Raw genomic sequence first — 18,669 nt, 5'->3', positions numbered from 1 at the left:
ATTTTGAGAGGAATAATTTTTGCAGATGTTTTCTGGTTTTCTGGTAACCAGCATTTTGCATGAAATCTGGTCATTATATAGTGCATTTTGGCCAAGAATCCCAATAAAATTATGCAATGAAACTACGATTACGGAACCGAAATGCATTACTAAAAGCAAACTCAAAGCTGAGAGATAGTACTCTAGTATCAACTTAATTTGATGGCACTGAATGTATGCAGATATAGTTTTTTATAACTTGTTTTGCTCATAAACACACTGAAGTCACCTCTAACACCAACATGCATGTTTACACTTCGTATTCAGCACTTTTAAGTTCCGAATTTTCCGATGCATAACCTTTACAGCGGGGTGTTTACACTGCTAATTCTCTCTTTTGTTTGATGCAGGGACTGTTTAGTGTTGTTTGTGGTGTGTTTATTACTATAACAGGCACAGAAAGGGCATGGGTGTGGCGTTGGTAGTTTCACTACTATCTCTGAGTTAAGAAAGAAAGAAGCTCTTCCTCTCCATGGCACAAGATGCCTGTGTAGTGGTGTGAGAGATGTAGAGAAGTGAGTTCCTCTAAAGTTCGCGGTTCACACCCTTAAACTGAGCACCAATGTTCCCACGACGGGCTAAATATGTTCATGCCAGGTTCTCACACTCCTCTGGAACTGCAAGTACTGAGCATTTTAAGTACAAGTACATGCAACTTTTTAGCTTTTTATCAGACATTTTTACTTCGAATGATCCTATTAAACACTTTCAGAATATAAAAAGTGCAGATTTAGAGTGTTTGTGTGTAAATGTTACAATCACACACACACCATTTCAAATTTTCTTTATTGTATAAATATCACAGACTCATATTTCAGAGTCAAATAATATTAGGGCCATGAAGATTGTTTTGGGATGTGATATTTAAGCTATTAAATAAATTTCCCCCTAAACTCTCATTGTTTTATTATTCACATATAACTTTAGATTTTGTTTCTGGTAATTATTCGCATTGATCATCATTACTGTAATATATAATTTGCACCCTAAAAATACTGTAATTCCATGATTCTTAAAAAGTTGAAATTGAAATAAAACATACAAGTACTTTATATTTTTAAATGTATATAATACAATATCAAAATGTATTTAATTGCCATAATGCAAAATTAAAATTATATATATATATATATATATATATATATATGATATGTGTGTGTGTGTGTGATGTATATGATCATCTTTAGATCCTTATTTAAGTAAAACATGTTTTATTTAACAATATAAACAATGTAAATAATAAATAATAATATAAAAAAAATATAAAATACATTTAATTGCCATAATGTCGCAATGTAAAATTAAAATAATGGCTGTGTGTTTATATATGTATGTATGTATGTATGTATGTGTGTGTATATGTGTGTATATGTAGGTGTGTGTGTGTGTGTGTGTATATATATATATATATATATATATTTATATATATATATGTGTGTGTGTGTGTGTGTGTGTGTATAATCACACATATATAATATGTATATATATATATATACACAAATATATATATTTCTTAATTTTGATTATCATTAGATTCTTATCAAAGTAATAAAATGTTTTTATTACACAAACACAAAAATTATACAATCAGTGTATGTTTACTCACAAACATTATGCATAATTGCAGTAATTACTTTAATTGCATATATGTATACATCTATGTATATATATATATATATATATATATATATATATATATAGTTCTGTATGTATATATAAATAAATATACACACACACACACACACATATATATATATATATATATATATATATATATATTATACACATATAGTTTTTTTCTTTTGCTTCTTGCTCTTAACAGGTTTCTTGCGATTCCCCTTCAATCACATTTCCCACTTCTGCAACTCACATAAATCTAGTTGTTATTGTAGTAGGTTGTGGTTGCTGTTGCCTATTTTTAATGGTTTGTAAATATTGCTCATATTTTGAAGAAATGAAACCTTTGCAGTGGTGCACCGCTAGTGAATTTAGACCTTTGACATCTATTTGAGTAGACACGGGATGTACAGCATTCATTTAATGAAAGATAATTAAACGTCTGCTCCGAAAGATAGGCAGGAGTTTTATAGCGACTTCGTAAGATACTTCGTTTTTTTTTTTTACGTATATGCTAATGTATATTCTATTTGATAGTGTGCGCGAATGCAGGCGGTTGACAAAATTTGCATCACATGGACCCTCGTGTACACGATAAAACTGAAGTATGCTTTGGACTTAAGTTGCCTCACTTTGCAATGATCTCACTGCAAAATTGTGTTTTATAAATTTACGTATTTCATGCTATACGAGTTAATATCATGTGTAATGTACTTTTATTTAACCTTTTATTTGTTAGAATGTAGGCAAACGTTTATTGATCACCAAAATCACATATTTAAAAGTTTTTTCCTTGGTTACAAGGTCGATTTTGAAAATACTCGACTTATGATTTACACATGATTTGTCTCGAAGCATTTTATTGATTTTCACCACAGGAGGACTTTAATATATATTTACTTGAGCCTTAATGGAGTTGCTGAAATCATGTGAAAGTAAATCACACACCTGACTGTTTTCAAACTGACTTTCAATCTGTTTCTTGATTGCTGTCACTTTCTCTCACATATCAAGGGTTTTCCTGCATTCATCCAGGATCGTTGCACAATCGGGACGAAAGCGACTGGAATTTATTGAAGCAACTGCATATAATCATTGCTCTTATTACATTAAATACTTGATCAAAACATGTGAGGTGTGCTCTTGCTTGAATAAATAATCATTTAAATAAAATTCAGCTGCTTTTAACTAAATTCGACATAGAGCTGCACGATTAATCATTATTCAAACACCTTCGTGAATAAAGATTGCATCTATTACATGATTACATCAGTAGGAGGCGACTAGTGACTGTTAAAAATGTATAGTCGTTGAATCATTGAATCATTCATTCAAGAGTTCATTCATAAATGCTGATTTATCCAGTAATAGTCAAGTGAGTCATTGAATCATTCACTCAGATAATTCATTCAGATTAATTAAATGTTTTAAATGGTCTGCAGCTATTAACATTTTCTCCGAACCTTTAATGAATTGCATTGATTTGTTTATTTGTCTGTTCAGAATCGTAATCTCTGCTTGGAAAAAAAAAAATCGTAATTCTCTATTTAAAGGGATAGTTCACCCCAAAATGAAAACTCTGTTAGTAATTATTCTCCCTCGTATTGTTCAAGAACGTCTTCAGAACACAAATTAAGATATTTCTGATTAAATGTGAGAGCTGGATCACTCCTCCATAGGCTTCTGAGGGATGGAAACTTGCCGGCCCAGAAAAGTTATTAAAGACATCGTTACAATAGTCCGAGTGACGACAGCGGCTCAACCTTAAGTTTATCAAGCGACGAGAATACTTTTTGTGCGCAAAAACCAAACAAAAATAACGACTTTATTCAACTATTGGTCATGTGTGTGATGTGTGTGACGTACAACATAGAAGCGCTGCGCAGTTAAGGCCATTGCACACTGAGTCCAAAATGTTCGTATGCGTTTTTTCGTATTCGTGATTCGGTGGCTCTGAATTGTCAAAACACCATTCAAACTGCTTGCTTACGGATGCGAAAAACGCAGAAAATCGAACCCGATTCGATTTTTTTATTTTTTTATTTATTTATGACGGACGAAAGTTGCAGTGTGCAAGCGTCATTGACATAATGTGAGGTCGTATTTATTTTTTAATGTGCAAAAATTTCGAACGCGAATAAATAGTTGAATAAAGTCGTTATTTTTTATTTATTTTTTTCACGCAAAAAAAGTATTCTCGTCGCTTGATAAACTTAAGATTGAGCCACTGTCGTCACTCGGACTATTGTAGCGATGTCTTTAATAACTTTTCTGGGCCGGCAATTTTCGATCCCTTAGAAGCCTATGGAGGAGTGATCCAACTCTCACATTTAATCAGAAATATCTTAATTTGTGTTCTGAAGATGAATGAAAGTCTTTACTGACAGAGTTTTCATTTTGTGGTGAACTATCGCTTTAAACAGAATCGTGCAGCTCTAATTCTAGACTTTCAATAATATTTCTTGTCATTTTTAACGATCTGTCCTGTACCTCAACTGTTCTGTTGGTGTTTTGGGAGTCATCTTTGTTTCCTTTGACACTATTTCAGGGAAGAATTCGTCCGTCACGAATAGCGGTTCAGTGGTTCATAGTCAAGGGTTTGGTGCTCCAGCTGTTCGAAAGACACATGTGGACAGAGGACCCTTACGGTCTGCTGTTAACCCGCCCACGGGGTTAGCAGACTTTAGAGCTGTAAGTCCAGCATCATCGTCTCCATCTAGCTAGTTTCTGTCTGCTGTCATTGTTTTAGCACCCCATTTCTGTTTAGCTTGTAGTTCCGCTTCATGCCGATATTTGCAACTGCTGCTTTGCCCGTATGCATCATGCCATTGCCAAAATCAAGACATGGGATTATACATAATGTTGATCATTTTCACAACGCAGTGCTGAAGTGCCAACTAGCCTCCTTATACCACTCTACGGATGAAGTGTTGTGGAAATTTCGTTTCGTGTACCAACCCGAAGTGATAAAATAAAATAAAATTCTGTATCAGTATTTTAAATTTAGATTTTTAATTCATCCAGAATCGTGATGCTCTAAATGACTCCAGTTCTCAGCGCACTCTATTAATTGTCTTTTAAACCCCAACTTTTAAAATATGCTAGAAATGACATTAGAACAAAAATACTGATCTTTATTTTAGGTTGCTCTAGGGGTTTTGCTGCTTTCTGATGATGCAGCTGAACAGGAACAACAAGAGGAAGTTCTGTAGTGGAACAAGCCTGCTGTTGAAGGGTTTGCCCTGTTTGTTTCTATCCAAACCTTTGATTTCAAGTGTACTGGACTAGAGCCCGACCGATACCGATACAAATATTTTGGGGTTTTAAAATCCGATATATCGGCCGATATATATATATATTTTTATTAAATATTGTTGGATTTCACACACGTTCTGCACAAGATACGTTTGATACTTTTTCTCTATGTCTAAATGTTCACTCCTCGCAAGTATAATTTACATTTTACAATGCAGGGACTGTAACTAGAGATATGCTAGTTATAAATACAGTAATCATTACGTTATTTAGGCTTAATTGTGGTTTCCATTCATTAATGTTAACGTTAGCGGTCTTCCACTGATGATTGTGGCATTAGCTAGCTTTGTGGTTAGCTAGTCTATGATGAGCCATAATTTAGCAATAGATAACATCATACTGCAAATTGTAAAACATACATTTTCAATATAACAGGCCAAGGAGAGATGATTAAAGCGTGTTTCGTCCGTTTTTATTTTATTTTTAAAAAATTCATTTATCGGCCATTATAACTGCAGATACCGATATTTTGGAAAATGCCTAATATCGGCCGGCCGATATATCAGTCTGGCTCTATACTGGACTCATGAACACACACGGCTCATCATCAACTCTAGAGCCAGACCGATATATCGGCCGATATTAGGCATTTTCTAAAATATTTCAAAAATAAAATAAAAACGGACGAAACACGCTTTAACCATGTCATGAGTGTTGGAGTTGTATAGTTTGTCCACCAGAGGGCGCTCTACACCGTTCCTGTTGTGCATTTGTGTATAACGCGCCATACATCCTGGCAGAGAGAACCAGTTATGCATTATCATATTATTTTAGTTAAAACTCATAATTAACTACAAATAATTAATGTTAGGGAAATCTGTTAATATTTTGTTGCGCGTTTCTGAAAAAAAATAATAATAATAATATCGGCCGATATATCGGATTTTAAAACCAACAAATATTTGTATCGGTATCGGCCTTCAAAATCCTTTATCGGTCGGGCTCTAATCAACTCTGCTAATGTTTATTATGACCCTCAGACTTTTAACCTTAGTTTTTTTGTGACAAAATAGTGGAAGAAAATACATTTTGTTTGCATACTACCATTAAAATGATGAGACCAATTATGTAATTCCTGGTTTCAGAGGATACAAATTTGATAATTTCCATTGCAATTTATATTTGTTGTCACTAATCTGGTTTGGAGGAAACATAAGAAGCAGGAAGCTGTTTAATGTCTTAACAAGCATCCTTCATAATCATACATACTCAACATCATATTCATCCCTAACAAGGCTAAAGATCATTTGTTTATTTGATTTACCTAAAATTGATTTACATAAATCTCACTAACCTTAACAAAATTTGCTAATATGGCATAGATATATTCTCTAAAAACAAGACTATCTGTTAGTTTTTTTTTTTTTTTTTTTTTTTACTTTTAAAGGAACTTTAAAGGCTTTTCACTGTTTTTTGCAACTTATTTTCTTCAACTGAATGATTCAGAAAACTATAAACTACTTTAGCATGTTTGACACCATATTCCTGGATAAAAATAATGTTTTTGATGGTTTTAAATGCCCTTTCATATTCCTGAAGTACGCTATATGCGTATAAGTGACCTTACAAAAGCATCATGATAATATGACCTCAGGATGACACTGAGGTCTAGAAAAGTGAGAAGCGTTTACCAAAACGCTTCCTGTTTTCTGACATGCAGTGCCAGCTGGTTTCACCACAGTGTCACAGTTACTTTACGTGCATTTTGCACATTTTTAGATGTTTTTTAAATGACGGTTTAAAATCAATTTCAATGGAGTTAAGTGTATTTGTTTGATACGATGCTCCACAAGTATCACTGCTACATTTATTTCATACAACCTCAGACAAAATCAGGAGCAAACAGTTTTAATTATGGGATTTTAAATGTTCATAACTTTGTTTCGGAGCCTCCTACATTACATGCATCAAAGGTCTAAAAACACTTTAATTATCTCATTATGTACATTACTCATCACCTAATTTATAAAAGATTAAAAATAGGTTTGTTTGAAGATTCAGTCTTTAAACCCCTCCTTTCTGTGAGACTACTCTGCTCTGATTGGTCAGATGGACCACTCTGTAGTGATTGATCTACTCTGCTCTGATTGGTCAGATGGCCCAGTCTGCTGTGATTGGTCTACTCTGCTCTGATTGGTCAGATGGACCACTCTGTAGTGATTGATCTACTCTGCTCTGATTGGTCAGATGGACCACTCTGTAGTGATTGGTCTACTCTGCTCTGATTGGTCAGATGGCCCAGTCTGTTGTGATTGGTCTACTCTGCTCTGATTGGTCAGATGGACCACTCTGTAATGATTGGTCTACTCTACTCTGATTGGTCAGATGGACCACTCTGTAGTGATTGGTTTGCTCAGCTCTGATTGGTCAGATGGTCCAGTCTGTTGTGATTGGTCTACTCTGCTCTGATTGGTCAGATGGACCACTCTGTAGTGATTGATCTACTCTGCTCTGATTGGTCAGATGGACCACTCTGTAATGATTGGTCTACTCTACTCTGATTGGTCAGATGGCCCAGTCTGTTGTGATTGGTCTACTCTGCTCTGATTGGTCAGATGGACCACTCTGTAGTGATTGGTCTACTCTGCTCTGATTGGTCAGATGGCCCAGTCTGTTGTGATTGGTCTACTCTGCTCTGATTGGTCAGATGGACCACTCTGTAATGATTGGTCTACTCTACTCTGATTGGTCAGATGGACCACTCTGTAATGATTGGTCTACTCTACTCTGATTGGTCAGATGGACCACTCTGTAGTGATTGGTCTACTCCGCTCTGATTGGTCAGATGGACCACTCTGTAGTGATTGGTTTGCTCAGCTCTGATTGGTCAGATGGTCCAGTCTGTTGTGATTGGTCTACTCTGCTCTGATTGGTCAGATGGCCCAGTCTGTGATTGGTCTACTCTGCTCTGATTGGTCAGATGGCCCACTCTGTAGTGATTGGTCTACTCTGCTCTGATTATTCAGCTAGCCCAGTCTGTGATTGGTCTACTCTGCTCTGATTGGTCAGATGGCCCACTCTGTAGTGATTGATCTACTCTGCTCTGATTGGTCAGATGGCCCACTCTGTAGTGATTGGTCTACTCTGCTCTGATTGGTCAGCTAGCCCAGTCTGTGATTGGTCTACTCTGCTCTGATTGGTCAGATGGCCCAGTCTGTAGTGATTGGTCTACTCTGCTCTGATTGGTCAGATGGACCACTCTGTATGGATTGGTCTACTCTGCTCTGATTGGTCAGATGGACCACTCTGTAATGATTGGTCTACTCTACTCTGATTGGTCAGATGGACCACTCTGTAGTGATTGGTTTGCTCAGCTCTGATTGGTCAGATGGTCCAGTCTGTTGTGATTGATCTACTCTGCTCTGATTGGTCAGATGGTCCAGTCTGTTGTGATTGGTCTACTCTACTCTGATTGGTCAGATGCCCCACTCTGTAGTGATTGGTTTACTCTACTCTGATTGGTCAGATGCCCCACTCTGTAGTGATTGGTCTACTCTACTCTGATTGGTCAGATGCCCCACTCTGTAGTGATTGGTCTACTCTGCTCTGATTGGTCAGATGCCCCAGTCTTTAGTGATTGATCTACTCTGTTCTGATTGGTCAGATGGCCCAGTCTGGTCGACCATTTACAGTGTCAGAAACGCCTATTAGCATATCTCAATTTCGGCTGTTCCTCGGCTCTTGATACACAGTGATACGAACAGTAACGCTTTTACTCTATCAAGTCCTCATCCATTACAAGCCCATCAAAGAGGATTCGCAGCGATTCCCCGACACGTCAACAACATGAACCAAACTCGTCCAGTCTCAGTTACGTCTACAGTGTTTGAGGGCGGGGCAAAGACGACATCGTTCACAGGCAGCCAATGAAGATCATAGGCTGGAATTATACAAATTTGTCACGTTAATTAGGAATGTGACAGAAGTGCTGATGACTTCCTTCAACAGTTCAAAATCAAGTCTTTCTTTTAGGACACAATAGCTTTATTTGTCATGCACTTTGACCTTTAAAACTTTCCAGCTTTTTTACACACTGCATAAAAGATAATATTTGAAAAAGCATAATAGGTGCACAAATCCAGGTCATGCCACAAGTGGCTCAACTGACCTGAAACCACATCTTTGCTCTGCTAGCTGTGTGTGCTGTGCCATGGCATGCAGTGCAGATGCAGTTTTGCATGTTGCATGAGGCTTTGTGTTGTGTTTGCCGTGCTTGTTTAGATCTGTGCTGTAATTTGTCTTTCTCCCAGGCACTGAAAACATGAAGGTAAGGTGAAACGCAGGTCTTTTGACCACATCTGAGTGCTCTGCATGTGTTTGTCTCAACCATTAAACACCTACTCCACCCTGCGTGCACACACATCCCTTCACAAATCACCCTGAGAAATCAGACCACATACCGAAACCCTAGAAAACATCGGCAGCAAATGTAAGACCAGTAGTCCAATCACAGTGAGAAAGCCATAGGCATTGTTTTCTTACACAAATCACCTTCATGAAGTGTTTAGACACTGATATTAAACTTAAAATGCCATTGCATTAGATCACGTATTATTTGTGCTTTTTTACCCTAAAATAAATGTTGATTTACTTTAGAAATGATTTTGATGACTTTTAGTTATAAAGTGACTTGATTTGATATTCAAATAGTTTTCATACTTCTAAGCCCTCTTTATATTTCCTCTAATTCTGTGTTATTTAGAAATGAGGATTTGACTTCATTCACTGTGTGTTGGGTCACTGGTAACTTGCATTTGATGGTAACCAAAGGCTTCACAGCTTTGGTTTCTTGGCTTTCAATCAAATAATGATCCTCACACTGCTTTCTGACCAATTAAAAACAATAAAATCACGGATTGGATCATGCATAATTGTGCGCAAATTACTTGTGCTAATTTGAAATGAGTGATTTTTAGGACTGGGCGATATATTGAATAGTCACAATATATTCATAATGCTTTTACTCGCGGTATAAAATCAAGCAACATCATGAATACTATGATAATAATTATTATTATTTTGAATAATATAATAATCAAATCAATAATAGAACGCACCATAAGTTTGTAAACACATCTCGATTATTTTACCTATTTTTGTTCGATTAACCCTCTGGGGTTCTTCGGGTCAATAATGACCCGAAGCGTTTAAATAAAAAAAAATGTTAAAAATCGTAGCTTCATCGGAATTGTCCGAAACTTGGTGACTTTAATGGTACTTGGGATATGAACACCCAAAAAAATTGGGGACAGGATTTGAAAAGTCTAAGTGGACGTAAAAAAATAGTCACACTCAGGACCTTCGGGTCAAAAATGACCCGCATAGGAAATGAATGGGAAATTGGCAAAAATGTGAAAATACTGAGTTTTTTTGTGTGCATACAATCTACAAATCAGCAACGATCTTGAAAAAAAGCACACAACAGTGAAGGGGTGAATCTATAAAACATTAAGAGTACAAAACACACATCCACACACGCACACCAAAAAATTCAGATTATATGTGTTTTGCATTTTTAAAAAGCTCAGTTTGTCCACGAAATGGCATCCATCTAATTTCAAAAATTGCTTTTATGAGGCCTAGGCTTGACTACAAAATGAAATACAGCTTAAAAAAAAAAGAAAAACTGTTTAGATATTTTTTTCTATTATATTCAATGGCGGAAAATTCGGTCATAATTATTATATCATAATATTTTTTTTTAATTTTTTTTAATTTTCTTAAAACACCAAAAAAGAAAAGAAAAAAATTTATTAAAAAAACAACTAAAAAAAAAAAATTATGATTTTCTTTTTTAAATATGAATCCCGCCCTGACCCGAAGGCCCCGAGTGTGACTGTTAAACGCAAATGTTTTAAAACACTCTGGAGATCGTAAGCGCTGAAAACGTCAATCTATGTCAATTTCGAGATATCTCGCCCAGCCCTACAGTGACGCGTTCTCCTGTGTGATGAATTGTATCTTCTATAATGACGTTTGTTTCCCGGTTCAGTTCGGAAGTGAGACCCAGCAGCTGGAGTGGGCCAAACGTGAGAGCCAGAGAGAGGAGGCGGAGCGGAGGAGGAGACTTCAACTACAGGAACAACAAGACCTGGAACTGGCCCTCGCCCTCAGTCGAGCTGAAGTGCCCAGAACATGAGATCACATCAACCATTGAGCAACCCCGGACCAATGAAGTGAGATTATATACAGCTAGCTTTACCAAATCCTGTGGGACTAGCAGGACGCATTTACTTATGCACATCATCAGTATCGTAATACGCATCAAGTGCTTTATATCTCACTGACCTTTTCGATTACGATCAGCTTCATCCACACAGAAACCGTCGCGATGTGATGTTTGCTAAATTACCGAACCCGTGACGTGCACTATATGATCATATATAATGTCTGTGTTTTGCACTCCCAACACATCCTTAATATTATGCATCAAGATCAAATGAAGCATGTTCTGCACTTTTGAAGGAAGGAATCTGCCGTGCTGCTTGTTATTGGGGTTTTGCTATATTTATATTCATATGAGAGTGAGTTTGTGTTTAACCCTTTATCCGCCAAATCACTGCCTACGTTGATTTAGTTTGAAGCCTTTTTTTTTTGTTGAAGAAGCACATTGAAGCATTATACTGTATATTGAGCTCATTCTTATGTATTTATTGCATCTGTGATACTAGACACTAAAATCAGCAGGTTATGGATTGTTTGAATGAAGTAAAGAAGTAAATTTGGGTGTTTACATGGTTTTGATGGTTTCGTCGTGTTTTGTTTCTATTGTGGAAAAGGGCTAGAAATAATTTTCACAATGTGTTTTATAAATATTAAACATGTTTAATAAATGGTAAACTAAAATGTTGGACTAAAAAAGCCATTACTTCCCATGTGTAGTGTATATACTTGGCCGTTTGCCGTCCGAGACGGATTGAGAGATCACGCCCCAGGTGGAAAAGACGTACAATTAAGTGTATTAAAAATGTACTTAAATATGTTTTTAATACAATACAAATATATTGTAATGCATTTTTAATACACTTAATTGTACATCTTTTTCACCTGGGGCTTCATATCTGCGTCGGTGAACGATCACTAACGCACGTGTCCTGCTGTGATGGACGAGCTCTTTTTCATCCCGCTCGTGTGCGTCCATCAGACCTTTGTGTTTCGCAAATGCTCTGTGAAGGACTTGCTGTTTTTCCTGGATCCGTCGAGTAACACAAGCTGGAAGAATGAAGTCCGAGCTCGAGCCGGACTCAAATGGAGGCCTTGGAAAAGATTGAGATCTAAGTGTGAAAATAATTGAACAGCTGCATGAATTTTAGCCTCGGTATGTTAATTACCCCCATTTGGAATAACAGGAAATTCCTGTGCGAGTTTGTATTTACTGAAAGTGCTGATGTTAAGATGGACAAATGAGAAGGGCTCAGGTGACCGAAACACAAGGCTTCGGCTCTTTCCTCATTTGTGTTTTTCTTCCTTCACCTACTTAACCATCCACACGTGCGCTTCATTCAGACACACTCGTCTAGTTGTGGTTTTAGTGCTGAGTGGTGAATTTAAAGTTCAAAATCACTATTTTTAAAACGTGTCATTGCATGATTTTGTTAAATAGTTTGGGAGAATATCTCATCTTTAATAGATAGACTTTGAAATCTGTTAAATACAGTAAACACACAGTCCTTTATATTTGTTTTGCTTTGAAGGAGGAAAAAAAGAGAAGCTTATTTTCTGTTCGTGTCAGATTGGTAGTAATAGTTACTATCATCAGCGCATAAAAGTGAAATGAGATTTCTGCTTCAGTTCACCGAGTCGGCTAATAATAGTCAGGATCACGTTTCTTCTTTTTCTCTTGAATTTGCGTAAAAGGGAACCTGTTATTTTGTTTTTACACATTACCCTCTCATGCAGAACAAGTACAACTCTTAGAATATATATATATATATGATGCATTGGTTTTATTTTTATTGTTTATATTATATAGCATTTTCATTATATTAAATTAATTACATATATATGTGATATATGCACTCTAAACAATGCTGGGTTGTTTCAACCCAAAATTTGGGTCAAATATGGACAAACCCAAATGTTGGGTTAAAAATGTAATTTAAAAACTTTCAGCTGTAAATTTTTTTATGTGTGCATGTATGTATGTATGTATATATATATATATATATATATATATATGATGTGTTGGTTTTATTTTTATTGTTTATATTATATTGCATTTTCATTATATTAAAGTAAATTGCTTGTTTTTGATCCGTCTGTGAAGTGATGTATGCACTCTAAACAATGCTGGGGGGTTTTTTAACCCAAATTTGGGTCAAATATGGAGAAACCCAAATGTTGGTTTAAAAATGTAATTAAAAAATTTACAGTTGAAAGTGAAAGTTGAAGATTTTAAATGGCATTTTTAACCCAACATTTGGGTTTGTCCATATTTGCCCCAAATTTTGGGTTAATCACCCAGCATTGTTTAGAGTTTATATATATATATATACAGTATATATATATATATATATATATATATACATACATAAACTCTGTATATACATAAAAAATGTAATTAAAAAATGTGCAGTTTTTTAACTGGGTTTGTCCATATTTGACCCAAATGTTGGGTTGAAATCACCCAGCATTGTTTAGAGTTTATATATATATATATATATATATATATATATATATATATATATAAACTCTATATATAGACTGTATATATACATAAAAAATGTAATTAAAAAATGTGCGGTTTTTTAACTGGGTTTGTCCATATTTGACCCAAATGTTGGGTTGAAATCACCCAGCATTGTTGTGTGTGTGTGTATATATATATATATATATTATTTGATGCATCTGATGCATATTTATATCCATATCACACATGCAGATCAAAACAAGCAATTTACTTAAATATATTTAGTACGCAGATCATATTTAACTAACACATTGATTAAATTTGATTACATTTTAATATATATATATATATATATATCGTATTCAATTTTAATATATAAACATACATTTTGCATGCACATGCTGTATAATTGAATATTTTATTATATAACATGTTAATTTTTTTATTTCATAATAGTGAATTGCACCATATCTAAAATATTTATAAACGTCTCTACTTGATCTTTGTTCTAAAATATAAAAAATAGCAATAATAAACCACGAGTAGGCGTGTCTAAACTTCTGACCAGTTCTGTTTATAGAAATAAATGCATTTTTCTTTGTAAATCTCCACACTGTAAAAAAATAAAAATAAAAAAAAATTGTTGGTTTAACTTAAAAAAAAAAAATGAAGTAACCTGGTTGCCTTAAAATTTTAAGCTTATTAAAGTTGAGTTGGAGATTGATTTAATCATCAGAAACTCAAAATATTATGTTATCTGAACCACATTAATTATTTAAAAAATGTTGCGATTACAGATTACAGTGCAGTCTTTCCATCCCTGAACAAATATTTGTATGAAATACGCAGATTTTAGTATTCCATCGTCCACGTTGGACATCAAAGCCCCAGTGGAGTCTCTTTGATGTGCGTGTGTGTGTGTGTGTTTTCCGTGTCTCTGGAGTCTGGGATCTTCAGCAGAGAGCGAGCGCCCCTCCGTCCAGACGGATCTAAATTCTCTCTCTGTAATTATGTAAATGTAGTGTTTGTATTTATAGGCAGAAGCCACAGGCTGCTGGCCTCAACCTGACGCAGCTGGAAAGCATCTTGGTCTAAACTATATAATACAAGCTTGAGTGGGGGTTCAGGAATAGCGCTCGTGCATCGTCGCTTCAAAGAGACTCGCGACCGGTCAGACTGAACACGACAGGCAATGACACATGCATATATTCAAATTTAGTTTAATATTTACAATAAATACAGTACTTTCAATATAAAATGTATATACACAATCTTATAAAAAGCCAGGACTTCAAGCCCTAGGTGCTAGTGTACAACAGTTCGGGCAACGCTTCACGATAAACCAGCTGAACGTGTTAGTTTTTCACTCTAAAAATGCTGGGTTGTTTTAACCCAACAAATATGGACAGTCAAAACAAGCCAGCAGTTTTCAACTAATTGTGAAGTGTCCCCAACGTTTGAAAAGAAGGTACACACGCAATCAAGGCAGTTTCAAGCGCAAAACATTGTCATCGTGCATTTTCCACTGGAGGTTTGTTTGCTAGTCGTCAGGCTTTTGCACTCTTCGTGGCTTCAGAAAGGCACTGTTAAACATACACACAGATTCATAGGACCAGCCCTTCAGGATACTTGGTTTTACCCAGAAAGATCTATGTAGTACCAGCTACTTTGTTACAAAAGCATGATATATATATATATATATATATATATCTTTACGGACAACGATCGTCTTAAAGTCATTAAATAAGGCAGGTGTGTGTTTGTGGATCCAGTCCTCACAGGTGTCTCTTCATATGCAGGGCCAGGTGGTCCGAGCGGGAGAACGCGCGCTCGCACAGATGGCACTGGAACGGACGGTGGCCCGTGTGTTTCCGGAAATGACGCGTCAGCTCGTCGGAACGGGCGAATTTCCAGCCGCATCCCTCCCAGTTGCAGTGGTACGGTTTCTCACCTGATGAAACAAAGCGGAAGGGTCACATTTAGGTGCTTTATTCACTCTACTAAAGCATGAAAAATAGCGTAATATGTTTGCATGTGCGTTTAGTTGCCAATTTGCCAATTGAGGAGCAGGTTTTCGGGAAAAACAACGTTCTCTAAAATTTTTGAGTTTGGACCGCAGTACCGCTTTCGACCACTAGTGGTCACTCGTACACGCTCTTACCTGTGTGTGTTCGGTGATGTGCCTTGAGGTGCGAGCTCTTGGTGTACGTCTTCCCGCAGCCGGCGAAGGTGCAGGTGTGCGTCGCGGTGCGCTTCCGCGGCCAGGTGCGTCGTCCTCGCTTGGGTTTGGACTCCAGCAGCTCCAGCGGGGAGGACGGCGGAGTCAGGAGAGCCCATTGCATGTTGGGTTGCATCCCGATGGGCTCGTCGAACATCCCGAACTGGTGCGGCGCCGTGTAGGGGAGTTGCATTTGAGCGTAGGTCGCCGGCGAGTGATGGTAACCCTGAGGAAACACGGACTGCCTCAGGTGGGAGTCTTCTGGACTCAGCGGGGGCGTCATGTTCCCCGCCGCCTGCGGAGAAACGGCCAGTCTGGGTTGCTCGAAAGACATCATGCATGAAACGTTGCCCTCTTGTTTGATTTTTTGGCAGCTTTGCGGCACCATTCCCATCACCGGCCCGTAACCGTCCATCGGCGGCTCCACTTTGATATCAACAAAGTCCTGTCTGGGGAACCCGGTGGGGTTGATGACGAATCGTCCCTGAATGGTGGCGTCGTATGCGCCGTGATCCACGTCGGATCTCAGGAGCTCGGCCATGAGGCTGTTCCCGTACGGAGGAGGATCCGGAGACGCGTACGCTCCCGTCGAGTACAGGCCGCACGGCTCCGCGTGAGACACGTATTCGGCTCCCGCCTCGAGAGGTCCCGTCGTGTTGGCCAGGATAAACTCCAGGTCCAGGTAATTGCTCAGATCCTCGTCGTCCTTGCGGACACGACATGTGTCCATGTTCTGTGCCACGTTGAGCGGAGGGCAGCTGCCCATCACGGGTTTGTCCTCCTCACTTCTCCACCTCTGCAACACAACCGAGGAAACACCGAGGGTTACACATACGGAAAGCTGTTTATGACAGTTCAACACTGAATTAAAGGACAATCTGCTAAAAAACATTCATGGGTATCTTTTTAAGGCAGAAATTACTTGTATATAACAATAGATGTACTATATATGACGCATTTATCTTGTTTTACTATATAGGGAGAATTCAGAGGGATTGGGACAGTTTTGGCCATTGAAAAAAAGTGTCAAACTGAATTGATTGAGTAAATAAAAATCGATTTATATATGAAGAGTTCAGATGCAAAAGCCTCTAAATGCCATTTGAAATTTTCTTCTTTAATGATGATTTTTATCAAGCTTGTATATTTAAGTTCAGTAATTTCACTTAAATGGCAACGATAATTACCTATTAATTGTTATTTAAGTGAAATCACTGAACTTAAATATACAAGTTTGATACAAATCATCATTCAAGAAGAACATTTCAATTGGCATTTAGAGGCTTTTGCATCTGAACTCTTCATATGTATATATATATATATATATATATATATATATATATAAAGTTTAGGATATTTTTTTTTATTTGACACTTTTTCCAAGTCTCAATGACTCGAAGTGTCCCGATCACTCTGAATTCTTCCTACTATTTTTATATAGCAAAAAACTAAATAAATTTGACATGTATCCATGCATGTTTATTTGGTATCTCTGTATATGTATATGCGATTATGAATATATATACACAAAACCAAGTTTTTAACATCATAAAACTAGTTAAATATACCTTATATATTAAAACGTTTTCGACGAATCTACACTCTAAAAAATGCTGGGTTGTCAATTTTGGGTCAAACATGGACAAACCCAAACGTTGGATTTAAAAAAATGCAATTAATAAATTTAACCCAACAAAATTGGGTTAAAACAACCCAGCATTTTTTAGAGTGCATCTTCAACATATTTTGTCTAGTGCAAACTTATGCAAGCATGTAATATATTCGCTTAAAATATTATGTGTCTACCGCAGTTTTAACCACGCACGCGCTTAGGTTGCCCACATCACCCCAAATTCACCTCAGTTTCAGAAGTGCGTAAAAGTGTCAAATACTTACATCCTCCCAAAATTTGTCCTTGTGGTGTGCAAACGTTGAAATCGAAGGCAAAAGGCAAGGTAAAGCCATTTCCAAGTATTGAGTTGTAGTTTTCTTCTGTGTTGCTGCACTTGCTCCTGAGGCGATGTCAGACGTCGGTGCGCTTTTCCCTCGAGTGAACTTCCAGAGTCATGAACAAAGAGTGTCTGGCAGGAGCGCCTCCTACCTAATAAATACTGATCCCGGACCAATTGTGTGAGTGAAGGAAACCGCGTTCAGAGCTCCCAAATATAGTCGCTATATATCTCAGCGTGCGCGCTCGCTCTCTCGTCAGGTTCACAGTGTGTGTCTCAGAGTCAGTGCAGGACTGCGCGCTCGCTCTCTCATTTAAGCGCTGGTGACGCACGCGTCAGAGGCGCGGCTGAGAGGGGGCGGGTCAACGCCACTATCACATAGTCCAAACACAAAACTGTAACCAAGGCGTTTCAACAAAAGCTCCAATTGATCCAAGTGTAATTCCAGTCTCCAAACAGCCTACGTTGACCCATGCGTAATTTAGACTTTCCAATGAAAGCAAGTGACTACACAATAAGGTTACATTTAGACTTCGAAGTCAAATAAAGTTGTTTTTGCATGCTGATATGGCAATTTTCTGTACAATAGATTAGTAGGTGATCCAAAAGTCAAGTTTTCCCTGTCATTATATATACATCTATATATATATATATATATATATATATATATATTTTTTTTTTTTTTTTCAAAAACAGGTCTATATATGTTTTTTTTAGGTAAAATGTAATTTAATATTTTTAACTTTTGATTTTTAGATTTTAACTTTTTAAATGTTATTAAAAACGTGATTCTTGGTGCTTATTTTAAGTTGTGCACACAAGGAAAATATTGTATAGTATGGTTGCCACCATATACTTATTATGTCTGTGGTTACCACACTAGACAGTTTTTGCAGAAAAAA

At 36.9% G+C, this 18,669-nt stretch overlaps 2 protein-coding genes across 6 annotated transcripts in view; one reads left to right on the top strand and one right to left on the bottom strand.

Moving 5' to 3' along the window:
* The window catches only part of eps15l1b (epidermal growth factor receptor pathway substrate 15 like 1b), a 41,813-nt gene extending 30,103 nt beyond the window's left edge, over positions 1 to 11,710 (top strand). For 2 of the 5 annotated variants that reach the window (XM_039665580.2, XM_089131552.1), the window contains exons 23-24: positions 4,205 to 4,347; positions 10,964 to 11,710. In XM_039665580.2, the coding sequence (XP_039521514.2) occupies positions 4,205 to 4,347; positions 10,964 to 11,110 (290 nt within the window). In that variant the 3' untranslated portion in view covers positions 11,111 to 11,710. Of the gene's footprint in view, positions 1 to 2,670; positions 2,914 to 4,204; positions 4,348 to 9,221; positions 9,239 to 10,963 lie in introns of those variants that run through there. The other 3 variants (XM_089131553.1, XM_089131555.1, XM_089131554.1) reach the window with 3 other exon arrangements.
* Positions 11,711 to 14,804: 3,094 nt separating this feature from the next.
* On the bottom strand, positions 14,805 to 18,041 carry klf2b (Kruppel like factor 2b). Its single transcript, XM_039665579.2, has 3 exons — positions 17,715 to 18,041; positions 15,762 to 16,614; positions 14,805 to 15,551 (listed from the first exon to the last, which is right to left on the bottom strand). The coding sequence occupies exons 1-3, from the start codon at positions 17,781 to 17,783 to the stop codon at positions 15,376 to 15,378; spliced, it is 1,098 nt and encodes a 365-aa protein (XP_039521513.2). The 5' UTR covers positions 17,784 to 18,041; the 3' UTR covers positions 14,805 to 15,375.
* Between the last annotated feature and the right edge of the window lie 628 nt (positions 18,042 to 18,669).

The sequence above is a fragment of the Pimephales promelas genome, chromosome 5 (genome assembly GCF_988280905.1).
Source record: "Pimephales promelas chromosome 5, fPimPro1.hap1.1, whole genome shotgun sequence".
Classification (NCBI taxonomy): domain Eukaryota; kingdom Metazoa; phylum Chordata; class Actinopteri; order Cypriniformes; family Leuciscidae; genus Pimephales; species Pimephales promelas.
The sequence above is the reverse complement of the archived record's forward strand: the minus strand, read 5'-3'. Positions and strand labels throughout refer to the sequence as shown.

Excerpts from the sequence above, each read along its gene's own strand:
- klf2b (XM_039665579.2), bottom strand. The coding sequence starts at position 17,783 with ATGGCTTTACCTTGCCTTTTGCCTTCGATTTCAACGTTTGCACACCAC. Across the intron at positions 16,615-17,714 it reads AGGACAAATTTTGGGAGGAT|AGGTGGAGAAGTGAGGAGGA; the intron begins GTAAGTATTTGA and ends GTTGTGTTGCAG. Across the intron at positions 15,552-15,761 it reads ACATCACCGAACACACACAG|GTGAGAAACCGTACCACTGC; the intron begins GTAAGAGCGTGT and ends TTGTTTCATCAG.